The sequence below is a fragment of the Acanthochromis polyacanthus genome, chromosome 14 (assembly GCF_021347895.1).
Source record: "Acanthochromis polyacanthus isolate Apoly-LR-REF ecotype Palm Island chromosome 14, KAUST_Apoly_ChrSc, whole genome shotgun sequence".
NCBI classification, from domain to species: Eukaryota; Metazoa; Chordata; class Actinopteri; family Pomacentridae; genus Acanthochromis; species Acanthochromis polyacanthus.
Window position 1 is genome coordinate 18,681,232 of NC_067126.1, and position 14,978 is coordinate 18,696,209.

General features: G+C 40.5%; 1 protein-coding gene across 2 annotated transcripts; it reads left to right on the forward strand.

The window, feature by feature from the left end:
• The first annotated feature begins 24 nt into the window (after positions 1–24).
• Positions 25–14,795, forward strand: sympk (symplekin). Of its 2 annotated transcripts, none has more exons than XM_022190228.2 (27): positions 25–108; positions 521–657; positions 4,101–4,166; positions 4,480–4,533; positions 4,639–4,712; positions 4,820–4,946; positions 5,060–5,309; positions 5,421–5,591; positions 5,814–6,053; positions 6,403–6,554; positions 6,658–6,808; positions 7,094–7,310; positions 8,180–8,330; positions 8,444–8,679; positions 8,854–8,935; positions 9,022–9,135; positions 9,216–9,363; positions 10,663–10,823; positions 11,496–11,604; positions 12,018–12,118; positions 12,316–12,406; positions 12,659–12,760; positions 12,907–13,094; positions 13,319–13,495; positions 13,584–13,673; positions 13,940–14,113; positions 14,424–14,795. In XM_022190228.2, exons 2-27 carry the CDS (start codon positions 589–591, stop codon positions 14,592–14,594), a joined length of 3,666 nt encoding a protein of 1,221 aa, XP_022045920.2. In that variant the 5' UTR covers positions 25–108; positions 521–588; the 3' UTR covers positions 14,595–14,795. The 2 variants fall into 2 exon arrangements, with proteins under 2 accessions (XP_022045920.2, XP_022045919.2); XM_022190227.2 differs by having other exon boundaries at positions 28–192.
• Positions 14,796–14,978: the final 183 nt, after the last annotated feature.

The following is a 14,978-nucleotide window of genomic DNA, read 5'->3' on the forward strand; positions in this document are numbered from 1 at the left end:
CAACATTAAGCTTTCCAAACGCTATGAGGCATCCGTAGAAGAAGAAGCATCATTAAACATGGCCGCTTCCTTTGTGGGCTAGTAGAGTTAAGGCACGTACTTCAAAAGGTAACAGCTTCTGCATTAGTAAGTTTGTGACACTGGGCATAGTTAAGTGCTGTTGAAGCAACAAAGTAAAGAGTCAGTTTGGCGGTGAGTAGCTATTACATGTCTGTAATTAGAAAATTAGAATAACTGCAGGGTTAGCATTACAGTTAGCATGGTACTACCGCGCTAACTAGCTGAGACCAAAGTGGTGCTGATTGTAATTCATTAAAGTCTTGTTTTTTATTACTAATATTTTTTTATTAAATACAATAGAATTCAGTAGCAAAATCTATTTGTTTTATTACCGATGTGTAGCACGTTAGCCGAAAGTTAACCTCACATTTGCTGACAACTCTGAACGGCATTGCAAAAACTGTCAACAGGTTCCACCATTATTAACATCTTAATGTACTGTAATGTTATATGTTAACAGGGGTTCCTGAGTTTTTAGGGTTTCTAAAGGCCATGTCATCCGCGCAGTGAAGTACTCAGAGCTGCACCATGGAGCTTTCTTCAGAGAAGGGGGAGACTCAGATCCCCAGTGTCATCGACATGACCACCAGTGAGAAGGTATGTTTGTTACATCTTGACTGTATGATATGGATCAGTAGATATGAGCTTTACACAGATAAATCACAAGTATGTGGTAATAAGACTATATACCGTGGTATAATGGTGACATTGGCACCAGTACACAGAGCTGTTATATTGGTGATCTTTTTACGAGTTGTACTGTAACATTGGTAATGCAACGAAAAAGCCTTGTTCATTTGGGGGAAAAAACTTTAAAATGTAAAAAGTTATGCAGTTTTTCTTCTAATTTTGTACAAAATACTAATTAGTTATATGGTACACAGCAGATGTGAATACAATATCGACAAGAAAAGAACTCAGAGAGCTCAGTACTCTGCCAAGGCTGCTCAGTCATTGTATGATTTCTGATGGGTGAAATCTTTTTTGTGGTTGACAGTGATTGATTTGTAATAGGATGGCAATCACGTGATCATCAGCAGGCAGCTGATGCAGTGTTCACTTGTAGTCATACACACGTGGACAAAATTGTTGGTACCCCTCAGTTAAAGAAGGAAAAACCCACAATTCTCACTGAAATCACTTGAAACTCACAAAAGTAACAATAAATAAAAATTTATTGAAAATTAAATAATCAAAAACAGCCATTACTTTTGAATTGTTGATTAACATAATTATTTAAAAAAACAAACTAATGAAACAGGCCTGGACAAAAATGATGGTACCTCTATAAAAGATTGAAAACTATTTGACCAGAGTGACATGATTAACTCAGGTGTGTCATTTAATTGACATCACAGGTGTTTCCAAACTCATAATCAGTCAGTCTGCCTATTTAAAGGGAGACAAGTAGTCACCCTGCTGTTTGGTGAAAAGGTGTGTACCACACTGAACATGGACAACAGAAAGCGAAGGAGAGAATTGTCCCAGGACATCCGAAAAAAAATTATAGACAAACATCTTAAAGGTAAAGGCTATAAGACCATCTCTAAACAGCTTGAAGTTCCTGTGACAACAGTGCCTCATATTATTCAGAAGTTCAAGACCCACGGGACAGTAGCCAACCTCCCTGGACGTGGCCGCAAGAGGAAAATTGATGACAAATTGAAGAGACGGATCGTTCGAATTGTATCCAAAGAGCCCAGAGCAACCTCCAAAGAAATTAAAGGTGAACTCTAAGGCCAAGGTACATCAGTGTCAGATCGCACCATTCGTCGTTGTTTGAGCCAAAGTGGACTTCATGGGAGACGACCAAGGAGGACACCACTGCTGAAAAAAACTCATAAAAAAGCCAGACTGGAATTTGCAAAAATGCATGTTGACAAGCCACAAAGCTTCTGGGAGAATGTCCTTTGGACAGATGAGACCAAACTGGAGCTTTTTGGTAAGGCACATCAACTCTATGTTCATAGACTCAAAAACCAAGCATATGAAGAAAAAAACACTGTCCCTACGGTGAAACATGGAGGAGGCTCAGTAATGTTTTGGGGCTGCTTTGCTGCATCTGGCACAGGGTGTCTTGAAAGTGTGCAAGGTACGATGAAATCTGAAGACTATCAAGGCATTCTGGAGAGAAATGTGCTGCCTAGTGTCAGAAAGCTTGGTCTCAGTCGCAGGTCATGGGTCTTCCAACAGGACAACGATCCAAAACACACAGCCAAAAACACCCAAGAATGGCTGAGAGAAAAGCGTTGGACTATTCTAAAGTGGCCTTCTATGAGCCCAGATCTGAATCCCATTGAACATATGTGGAAGGAGCTGAAACATGCCATTTGGAGAAGACACCCATCAAACCTGAGACAACTGGAGCTGTTTGCTCATGAGGAGTGGGCCAAAATACCTGTTGACAGCTGCAGAACGCTCATTGACAAATACAGAAATCGTTTAATTGCAGTGATTGCCTCAAAAGGTTGTGCAACAAAATATTAAGTTATGGGTACCATCATTTTTGTCCAGCCCTATTTCATTAGTTTGTTTTTTTAAATAATTATGTTAATCAACAATTCAAAAGTGATGGCTGATTTTGATTATTTAATTTTCAATAAATTTTTATTTATTGTTACTTTTGTGAGTTTCAAGTGATTTCAGTGAGAATTGTGGGTTTTTCCTTCTTTAACTGAGGGGTACCAACAATTTTGTCCACGTGTGTAGTTACAGTAACACCGTGCCGCTATCTTGCAATGAAACAGAAATCTTTAACAGTTCTGTGGATCCAGACTATAAGCTACGTCACCGCCAAAATATAATGGCTTGGTCCTTATATTATGTCTGACTGAAAATTTCATCCAAATCCGTTTGTTCGTTTTTGAGTAATGTTGCTAACAGACAAATCAACGCTGATCGTCACATAGCTCTGCCACGTTCCTTGTGTTACTTCTAAGTTGAACGTTCTACATTATTAATCTTTACGGACAATCAAAAGTAAATATTTAGAAAGACTACATTGAAAATACAGGCTCCAAAATAGAAAGGCAACAAAAGTCAAAACACGTAGGGTCACTGACACACAAGTTAGAAAACCTGCAATCACTGAAACTAAACTTCTGTGATTTTCCATTAACACAAGGGTTATCAGTGGAGATGAGTGTTTGTGACAGCTTAGGTAGTGTGAAGGATATTACGTGGTGTCACTTTCTAAAGAGGCATTCAGAGAAAATACTTTTGCTTGCTCCTGCCCAGAAAACTGTAAGAGCTTGTGCTAAAGAGCATGAAAAATAGCCTGATGAATATTAGGAACACTATCTTTCGTTAAGTGAGACCAAGATCAATTTGTTCAGCTCAGATGGTGTCAAGCATGTTTGGTGTGAACCTGATCAGAGCTATGCATTTACTGTGGTAGATTGGAAAGCATGGACTGAGAGTGTGATGATATGGGCCTGCATGAATGCAAAGGTGTTGGGGAGATGACATGTATAGATGACTGTAGATGTATCAGAAAACTCTCCAGAAATGTGTGCGACACTGGTTTCCTCCATGCCGTGGAGGATTAAGTCTGTCATTAAAAATAAAGGTGGACATGTAAGTGTTGAAAAAAGAAAAGACAGCATTATGAAATACACCTTTATAAGAATCATGCAGGCCTACTCATATGTTTACCTGCAGTATGTCTGCTCTGAGTTTGACCAATAGCATCTCAATTGCAAAAACTCACTTTGCTCTGGACATAAAAATGAATTTCTCTTCATGTTTGGAATCCTTGTCCTTCTCTTGTAGCTGTGTTGCACAAAACCACCGATGAAACAGCGTGGAAACATTTAGTTTGTAAATTAAGTGAGAAGTCACAACAGTGTCTTATTATTTCTGGGGAATTTCTACAAATGCAAAAGGTTGATTTTTGTGTTGAGTGGCTAGATCAGCCACAAAAACCAAAAGCTTAGCCTCGAAAACTTATAACTTGTTACACTTTATGTATAAGTTGTAATAGTCACTGTGTTATGTGTTATTTGATAATCAGATTTGTTTAATCTGCTTTCCCTGTTCAGGTTGTGGAGCTTCTGAATCAGGCCGCTTTGATACCTACAGATGAAAAGCTTGCTGTGCTCAAACAGGTTTGTGTTCTAATCTTTTTTTAAATCAAATTTTTTACTGCTATGAAGTCCAAAAATCTTGTTTTAATCATCTAAAGCTAATGTAAATGCTTAATTTCATACCTCTGTGGCATTTTTGCTAATTACACAGTATTCAGTAATGCTTTCATTTTCCGCTATTGCTTGACCAAATTATATTTCGCTGTACTTTATTTTGTTCTGTGTATTCTCCTGTTTACTGCCACTATGTATGCCAATATATAATCTACTTACCCAGGACTTCATAAAGGAGTAAGCAGAAATAGAATCCGATCAATTCATTTTTAATCTTCAGGTCCAGGAGCTTATCATCAACAAAGATCCATCTCTTCTTGACAATTTTTTGGATGTAAGTATAAATGGATGCAGCTTTCACAGCTAATTGTAGATTGTCATCCCATTTCAACCTAGTAAAATTCCTAATTTTCCTGCTGCTGGTCTTTCCATCCTACAGGAGATGATCGCTTTTCAGACTGACAAGTCTATTGAAGTGAGGAAGTTTGTCATTGGCTTCATAGAGGAAGCCTGGTGAGTTATTAGACATCAAATTCTGCTTGTTTTAAAGGTGTAAACTCTGTGTTTGTCAAAAGAATATGCTGTTGAAATGTTATTTTTCTTTCTTATACTTTGATCAGTAAAAGGGACAATGAGCTTCTTCTCCGACTGATTGCTAACTTGAACATGCTGCTGAAGGATGAAAGTGTGAATGTAGTGAAGAAAGCCATCCTCACACTGACACAGCTGTACAAAGTTACTCTACAGGTATACACAGTACTGTGCATATGCCTGCTTTTTCATGGGAGCCTACATGAGTATTTCATTCTGATACCTGTTTTCTCATCACGTCCTTTACTCTTCTGTCTCCTCCACATCAGTGGTTGGTGCGCTCCAAAGCCGTATCAGAGATGCAGGAGGCGTGCTGGGACTTGGTCACGCAAATGAAAGGCGATGTTTTGGCCTCGCTGGACTCTGAGAATGACGGCGTTCGCACTCATGCCATCAAGTTCACAGAATCATTAATCATCTCTCTGTCACCGCGGACGTCTGAGTCCGACGTCCCCAAACGTCAGGAGGGTGACATCAGCCTGGACAAAGTTCCCAAAGATCATTCGTACATTCGCTACGGTATAGATGTTAGGACTATGTTGTGATGACATAGGGACTCTGTGTTTCTTAGTGCCTTATATTAAAGCTCACTTTATAAAGCGGATATGTTCTATATTGTCTATTCGACAGACGTTTTGTGTGAAGAGGGAAAGACCGCATTGGAGAAACTGCTGAAGTTTATGGTCCACCCAGCTATTTCCAGCATCAACCTCACCACAGCACTGGGTTCTCTGGCCACTATAGCCCGTCAGAGACCAATGTTCATGTCAGAGGTGGTGCAGGCATATGAGACACTGCATGGTGAGTGCTTTTCAGCCAATCATGTCCTCCGTTTGTTTAGTTTTATTTTACGACAAAGCTTTATGAAAATCTATAAATTAACTGAACATTCAAACGTGTCTTTTTGATATTGTCACAAAGCACATTTTGTCTGTGTTTATTATAGTGAGTCTCTCTGGTTAATATCACACGTTGTAATTAATTAAACTACGATATGTTTTCTGTACGCTTGAACTTCTTTAGCAAACCTACCCCCGACTCTGGCCAAGTCTCAGGTCAGCAGTGTGCGTAAGAATCTGAAGCTGCACCTTGTGGCGGTGCTCAAACACCCCTGCAGCCTGGAGTTCCAGGGTCAAATCAGCACTTTGCTGCTAGACCTGGGAATGCCTCAGAGTGAAATCACCCGCTCAACACCTGCACCACGTGAGCAGCGCAAAAGGCCTCGCCACGAACAATACACAGAGGGGAAAAAGGTCAAAATGGGTGAGTAGCGAACCCAGAGACATAGATATTCTGATTTAATGGAGTTGTCAGAAGGTTTTCTGCACTGCTGGTGAGAAGCAGAGAAATTATTGGGAAATATATAATGGTTTTCAAGGTATTTGAACTTCTATTATGTGTATGTGTACAGCTATGTATTTCTTTGTTTATAGATGCTTACCATTTAACTCATTTTCACATTGAATTACAGTTTATGTGTAGAATGTTTTTTATAGCATTTATTAGGCTGACTCACTGTAAATCAGTCAACATCAAAATTGATGAATCCAAATGTAAGTCTTGTGGAGAAAATTTAACCCAGTATTTCTTACAGTTGTTCCCTTACTTCCAGAGCCAGCCCTGATTGAAGATGACGAGGACAAAGAGGAGCCGGCTCCTACCTCGGCCCCTAAGCCAGCTGTTGTTCCAGTCACGCAATCTGCAATTGACCTCACAGCTGAGTTCCTGCGTCCACTGCTTTCCTCTGAGAATGTAGCCAACCTGGTGAGAAGCGATCGTCTTTTTTTTTTTTTTTTTTTTTTTTTACCCCCGTTTGTTTCCTTATACTTTTATTTCACTCTCTTCATTTCTCTGTCTCACTGTTTAGGTGCTCATTAGCATGGTGTATCTACCTGATGTCATGCCAGCATCCTTCCAAGCCACATACACGCCTGTTGAGTCGGCAGGCACTGATGCCCAAATTAAGCATTTAGCCAGGCTGATGGCCACACAGATGACTGCAGCTGGAATCGGTCCAGGTCAGTAAGAAAAAAAATTAAAACTTGAGCTTTTATGCATATACCTTTTTATTAATTGTAAGTATTTCCTGCATTCGTATATGTAGTAATTATTTATGATTAAAAATTTAGAGGTAAAAAGTATCTGTTTGGCTTGTAAAACTAATGCGATACCCTTCTTCAGTACCAGTATCTTTGTCACGACATATACATTAAAGGAAGTCTTGCAGGATATATGTTTTTAATGTTAACATGGGTGCATTGACCAGCTCAAATTAAAACATTGTTTCTTACTTTACATCGTAGGACTTGAGCAGTGCAAAGCCAGAGAGGATGACTTAGGCAAAGACGAAGACAATGAGGAAGACTCTAACGCTAGAGACCTTCTCATCAAGCGCAAAGTTCCAGGCGTGTTGGTTGGCCAAGCAATCTCTGTGGTAGGAGGTTACACAGAAAAGACCACAGAAGCTCCTGCCACTGTCAAGAGGCTTCCTGAGCCCATCCTTCCCTCTGCACAAACCAAGTGAGTTCAGGCATCATTAAAAGATGGAAAAGTAAACATCAAATTTGTTTCAAAAGCACATTTAAAACACAGCAATTGAACCAAAGTGCTGAACTTTTAAACATGGACAGAAAGACAGAGGGGACAGTACTGGAGTTATGTGATCGTGCCTTCTTTTACCTGTTAACAGAAGATCTGCTGTATTTTGTACCAACTGCAGATGCTGAAAAGACCACTGCTCTACACACACATGCAAAGAGTTACAGTAGTCAAACTGTGTGGTGATATAATCATGAATAACTCTCCTAAAGTCTTCAGGACAGAAATGTGGCTTTACTTTGACCAGAAGTCGGATTTACAAAGTTAGTTTTAAGAGCTAAGCCAGTTTGTCAAAGGAGCTGCCAAAGATCACTCTAAGTTTTTTCTTGAATAAGAGCCATAATGAGTCAAAGAGTCAAGGGTTCCATCAGGGTCATCCAGAAACTCTAGTCGACCAAATATAACAATCTCTGTCTTATTTTCATTGAGTTTGAGAAAGTTTTGTTCCACATATACTTTTTACTGTCTTATAAGCAATCAAGCGGTGGCTGCACTGGGCTCTGCTTTTTATTTTTTGTAGAAAAACAGTAAAACAAAGCCCTGAGGGACTGTACAAGTAAGTGGAACTGTCCAACAATATTCACTTTAGTGAACTGAGATGCTCCTGTCCTGTGACCAGAACCAACTGAGGACAGCAGCTTTGATGCCTACCCACTCTTTAAGACACAGTAAAAATAAACTATGTTCCACGTAATTAACGGCAGCAGTCAGCTCAGAAGCACCAGGATAACAGACTGCAGGAGAAGTACTGCACACCACTTTTTACCCTGTATGATTGTGTTCTTTTTCAGGATAGCCGGGGCAAGTGGGAGAAAAAAAGTCTTTCGTCTGTCAGACGTTGTCCAGCCTTTATCAGACACCCAGATTGAGAAGTTAACCTCCAAAGCAGTGAAGCGCATTCTGCATTCAGAGAAGGCGATTGCTCAAAGTGGAATGTCTCATGTAAGTGATCCACATCCTTATACATTCGTCATCATAGTGACTGACAAGCACTTGTCTTGCTAAGCAGAAAAGAATCACTTTCAGAGATTGGCCACATTCATTTCCACTGGCAGGTCAGAGTGAAGCTTCTCTCCAGACTCGTGACACAATTTGAAGGGATGATGAAAGAAGATGTGCTGGAGTTCATTCTGGACGACATCAGGACAAGGAGCGATCTGGCGTTTTCTCTCCTCTACCAAGAGTACAACACCTACCTCAGCCAGCTGCCATCTGGCCTGCTGGACAGCTACGACCACTGTCTCTACACTCTGCTGTCAGGCCTGCAGGAGAAACCTGAGCAGAGGGATGGGTGAGAACAAAAACTTAACATTGTCTCATGTCTGATGCGTTTTTTCTCTAGTTCTTTAAGCATAAAGACTCACGTGTCCTGTAATGACTGAAAACTGAATGGAGTCAAACGTAAGCAAAAAAGTGAGCCCATTATCAGCCGCACTACATTTTCTTTTCATATCGTTTCTTCCAGACTTTTCACCAAACTGGTACTAGAGGCTCCCATTATAACAGAATCAGCGTTGGAAGTAATACGGCGTTACTGTGAGGACGAGGTAATCGTTGGCATAAAAGCTCAACTTCTGATGTGCTGCGTATTCCATTCTCCTAACTGTCTGCTAACCAGGATCCTCTGTTTCAGTCTCGGGTGTATTTGGGCATGACGACTCTGAAGGAGCTCATCGTCAAACGGCCCTCAAGGCAGTTTCAGTATCTGCATGTGCTACTGGATCTCAGCTCCCATGAGAAAGAGAAGGTGGTGCTCACATCCACACACTGCTGAACTAATTACTGAAACCTCAGAATGTTACTTGTTTAACATGCTCTTATTTTCAGGTGCGCACCACCGCCTTGGCTTTCCTTAAGCGCATGTATGAGAAAGACCAGCTCAGGGACTACATAGAGAAGTTTGCCCTGAACTACATGCAGCTTCTAGTTCACCCCAACCCGCCATCTTTGCTCTTTGGGGCTGACAAAGATACAGGTTTGCATTTTAGCTTGAACATACACTCCAGTGCACAGTAATACACCTTCCTCTTGCATAATTTATCTATTGTAACACACCGAGCAACTTCAGTAAATGATAGTGTACGATATCTCAGGTCACATTTTTTAACAATAAGACTTTCAAATAATCATGTATTTAAGGATACAAGTCATTGTCCCGCAGTGTTTTTGTTAAAATATTTACCTCTTTTGCGACAGCTGAAAAACTATCTGATTCAGGTTACAAGTAATCCTTCTAGAATATGAATCAGTGCATGGATTTTACACTGTGTTGCCAGATGAGGTTGCATGATGTAGGAAAAGTTGGTGTTTTCAGAGCCGTCCGCATCAGGTTTTGGATTCAAAGGAACCACTGAAAAGCATAAGGAGGCTATATGTTTTTTATCACAGTATCACTGTTTGCTGCACTCTGCCTTAAAGCAGATGTGAAAGCTTATATCCGTCAAATCATATAAACAATAATAATAATAATGGATTAGATTTATATAGCGCTTTTCTAGGAACTCAAAGCGCTTCACAATGGATCCATTATTCATTCACTCACACATTCTCACTCTGGTGGTGGTAAGCTACATTTGTAGCCACAGCTGCCCTGGGGCAGACTGACGGAAGCGTGGCACCTACGACCACCACCAACATTCACACGCATTCATACACCAGTGTGAGAGCAGCACTGGAGGCAGCACAAGACGGGACCGACCCTTCGATCATTGGACGATCATTACTCTACCACCTGAGCCACAGCCGATATGTAGCAAGAGGTTGCACTAGAAGCTAGCTAAGCTGAAGCCTCTAGTCTCCACTCAGTTACTGCAGTGCACACGATTCAGATAGTCAAAAAGATTGATTTGTAAAAATGTAACATAGTATTCCGGTGTCAGAATTGCCCGAGCTAAAACCATGCAATTTTACCTACATGGACTGTTTTCTGTTGGCAGAATTTTCAGTTATCAGTCCATCGTTTCTTTGTAAGAAGCCAAAGTCATAATCACGATTAATATTCTATGAACTGTGCAGGCCTTGTAGCATTATTTAGTAAATGTACAAAATGCTGCTGATTATTCTTTATGCTATTTCCATCTTGACGTCCCACTGCCTTACTGAGTTGTCACACAATTATTTAAATGAAATTACTTAATTTGGGAACAAATCATAGGACACAAAGGAAGCAAAAACTGTTTTTAGTAACTTTGACAGTCACAAATTTTCTCTTCCAATAACCACCTAGTTGTAAGTGTGCTCCTGTAACACCACTGGTTTGTGCATTTTTTGACAGAGGTGGCAGCTCCCTGGACTGAAGAGACAGTGAGACAGTGTCTGTTCCTCTATCTGTCCTTACTTCCTCTGAACCACCGGCTGGTCCACGAGCTAGCTTCCGTCTACACCGAGGCTATTGCCGACATCAAACGTAGCGTGCTTCGAGCCATAGAGCAGCCTGTAAGTCACTCCTCGCTGCCATTTGTTGCCTCTGGAGAATGCTTCATTTCTGCGTTTCTTAAAGATGTCCTTTTAAACGTAATCATTTTAATGTACAGTCCAGTTAGTTCATTAGTGTTTGTGAACATGAACAACTAGGAAAAACTGAAGCACTGTTTCAATTCTTTCCAAACATTTGTAGATGTAAACTAGAATCTTTACACACAGTTGGTACTAAGTGACTGTGCCAAAATGCAAACACAAAGCAGAAATTAACCCCAAAACACAAGGTCCTGTTAGCATTAATGCAGAGATGTTTTCATCTGAATGCCAGCAGTTGCATTTGCCTGGAAAGCCTGCCATGACCAAATCATCTGAGTGCAAAGTCTGGACTGTTGGGCTAAATGTTTAACTATTTCTTCATTTGTTTTTACTGGTTCACCACATGAGAAAACAAATTAGACCCAACAATTCATAGAAATGAAGCTGAGAAAACACACCTGGAGTCAAAGCATGTCATTACTGGTGAAATATAAACATTTAAGAGAATTTTTCCTTTTGAAAGTTGAATGAAACACTCTTCCAAATGAAGAAAATAAGGGTACCCCAAACAATTACTGAACCTTCTTTTTGTTCTTGAGCTGTATCGTTTTTGAACGACACTGACAAGTATATTTTCACCCGTTTTTGTAGATCCGTGGAATGGGGATGAACTCTCCAGAGCTGCTGCTCTTAGTGGAAAACTGTCCTAAAGGAGCAGAGACTCTGGTTACTCGCTGCCTGCACATTTTGACCGATAAAGGTAAAAAGGAGGTAGAAATAGAACAAATCTCTTTTTATCTAAACTAGAGCCTTTTCATCTAAACCAGTGCTGACTGATACTTGGGGAATGATGCAGATACCGATTTTAGGGCTAAAAAAATGTTGAAATCTATATCTCTGACAATATGCATTATGAGTTCGACTGAATTTAGTTGAAAATGAAAAATGATGGGGTCATTGTTTTTAACTTCCCAGCACAGCATTTCACAAACTACTCAGTCAGTTGTCTTAAGACATCACTTGAGTCCAAACCATCATACAATCAGCTGTGTCACATACTCTGTGTTGTAAATCCTGCCTAAAACTTGTGAATGAATGAGCCAGTTCTGCTGTACAGTAGAAGACAGTCCAATGAAAAGTGTTGTGTGAAATAAGTTTTACTTCCCGTTTCAGTGCCTCCATCTCCAGAGCTGGTGGAGAGGGTGCGAGACCTTTACCACAAACGTGTGCCAGATGTTCGTTTCCTGATCCCTGTCATAAATGGTCTAGAAAAGGTAGCCTTGTTTATTTAAATTTTGAATATTGAAGTTACATAATATCGCATTTATCACTTTATGAACTGTACGGGCATGCTCCAGTATTGTCAGTATCATTTCAAGTTAAACAGCAAATTACATCAGTGCATCTCCGCTATCTGACTCTCATCTTTTCCTGGATTTTTCTCTGAATTTTGATCGTTTTTCTCATGTAGAACGAAGTCATTCAGGCTCTCCCCAAGCTCATCAAACTCAACCCGATTGTTGTGAAGGAGGTGTTCAACAGACTCCTGGGAACTCAGCATAGTAAGAGTCAACACACCGACACCTTAGACAATATTTACATTTCATTTTAACTTATTATGAACTTAATGTTTTAGCTGTATGTATTCTAATATTTTTCATCAACTAGTCACTTTTCTGCCTTTTTCTTTTCTTTATCTCCTGTCATGCGCAGTTTAGCTTTAATCTAACATAATTGGTTGTCAGTTTCTATGAGGCGTTAAAGAAAGATGGAGGATAATGTATTCTGTTATGTGTGTGTTTGTGTTTTTGCAGGTGAGGGAAGTTCATCCGTGTCCCCCCTCACCCCAGGAGACTTGCTCATTGCCTTACACAACATTGACTCAACCAAATGTGACATGAAGTCCATCATAAAAGGTCAGTGCTCAGTCATAAAGCCTTCAAAGCCAAAACCCTAAAACAGAAAAGTTTGAAAGTTGGTCACATCATCGAGTCATCAGTCTGTTGCATGTGGATGACTGCTGACAGTAAAGGTTTTTTTTTTTTCCCTTTCTGTGCAACAGCTACCAACCTGTGCTTTGGGGAGAAGAATGTGTACACTTCCGAGGTTTTGGCGGTGGTGATGCAGCAGCTGATGGAGCAGAGTCCTCTCCCCATGCTGCTCATGCGCACCGTCATCCAGTCACTCACCATGTATCCTCGACTGGGAGGGTTTGTCATGAACATCCTGTCCCGTCTCATCGTCAAGCAGGTCAGCCATAAAAACTCCAGTCTAATTTTCATACTGTTGTTGATGTAGATTTTCATAATTTTTCTTTTAGCTTGTCACATGTATGATGGCATGTCTGTCCATTAACTGATCCAGCAGATGGTAATTTGTTTAGACAACAGAGAAACACAGAAACTAATACTTAGTTGTGCCTGTCTGATGACCAGTTTTACTCTCTGACGGTTGTTTTTATTTTGGTCGTGCAGGTGTGGAAATATCCTAAGGTGTGGGAGGGATTTGTGAAGTGCTGCCAGAGGACGAAGCCTCAGTCGTACAGCGTGCTCCTACAGCTGCCGCCCGCACAGCTGACAAGCGTGTTCGAACGCTGCCCAGAGATGAGAGAGCCTCTTCTACTGCATGTCCACTCCTTCACGCCTCACCAGGTTATAGCTTTTTCATGGTTTCTGTTCTAGCATTATATTTCTCTTGACATTCCCTCATGAAACATCTGCCTCTTTTTCTGCTTAACAGCAAGCTCACATACCTGCCTCCATCATGTCGGTCCTGGAAGCAAATAAAAAACCAGAGCCTAAACCTGCGAAGCCTGTCGTGGAGAAAGAGGTAACTGGAAAAGATGCTGCACACGTGATTCATTTCTTTCAGTCACCAACAAGTGTCATGAGTCTGCATTAATTATTTTTTAGACTTAGTCTTTTCATCACTGCTGGGTCATTTGTGTTCAGCCAACTCATGCAGACACATACAGAAATTTGTAATGGTTCATTTTTTGACACCAAGATGAGGCAGTCATCCATTGATTTTTATTTATTTTTTCCATCGGGTTAAATAAACAAAGTTTTAACCGCATTCTCTCTTTCATCTTCCAGATGGAAGTTGCTCCAGATACTGCAGTTGTAGAGGAGGCTCCCACTGTGCCCCTGAAAGAGCCAGACGCACCAATCCAGCAGGAGCCAGCCATTATTAAAGACGAGGAAGAGCCAATGGAGCAAGAAGAGGCTGATCCGGTGATACAGGAAGAAAGCGTTAACAGTGTTTCACAGGTAAAATTAATCTACTTGGAATCATATAAGACAAATCTACAAGACTGTCTCTATACAAGTGTTATGTGTGCATGGCCTGTGGCAATTCAGCCTCTAAAGTCATGTGCTTGTTAGTGCAGGATACTGTATTGTGGACAAACATGAAGCACTTAAAGTTGAGTATGAAAACTAGCTTCAAAATAAATGGGTTTTGACCGGGTTTCGTGTCTATCAAAAACAAAGTATTAACACATTAAATAAGAATTATAGATGCATTTAAAGGTTTAATTGGCATATTGGCTTAAAACTGGAACTACCCCTTTTCCTTCAGGTGGAGTTTCAAAAAGCGGCTGACACACCGTCACCTCAGCCAGAACCAGCTGAGGAACCGATGGAGGAGACACAGCCTGAAGAACCCTCAGAGGACCAGGAGCCAGTAAAAGATGCTGAAGCTGAAGTCCCAGGACCTGAACCTGGAAGCAGCAATGAAGATGTGGAATAAGGATGCACTCAGAATTAATGGACATTACTCTCTTGTGCAAATGTCACACAGATTTTCAGCATTTCAAAAAAAAAATCTCAGTTCTTTTTGTATTTGTAGAAAACAGATTGAGGAAAAATACTAATTTGTGTATGAAAGCATTCCATATGCCTTCATGTCCGAATGAGCTGGCAAATAAAACAAAACACTGGTTTAACATCAGTTTTGGCTCCATGCCATCGCTGACTGAGAATGTGTTTGATTGTAAGACATTCAGATGTAGTCAGATGTGATATGCAGTGGCAATATTTCAACAACTTCCAGATAGCTTCTTGGTATAGCTGTGTGTTATAAACTTGTGTCAGAAGGAAAATGATGATGGTAAATGGAGAAAAGATGACTCCT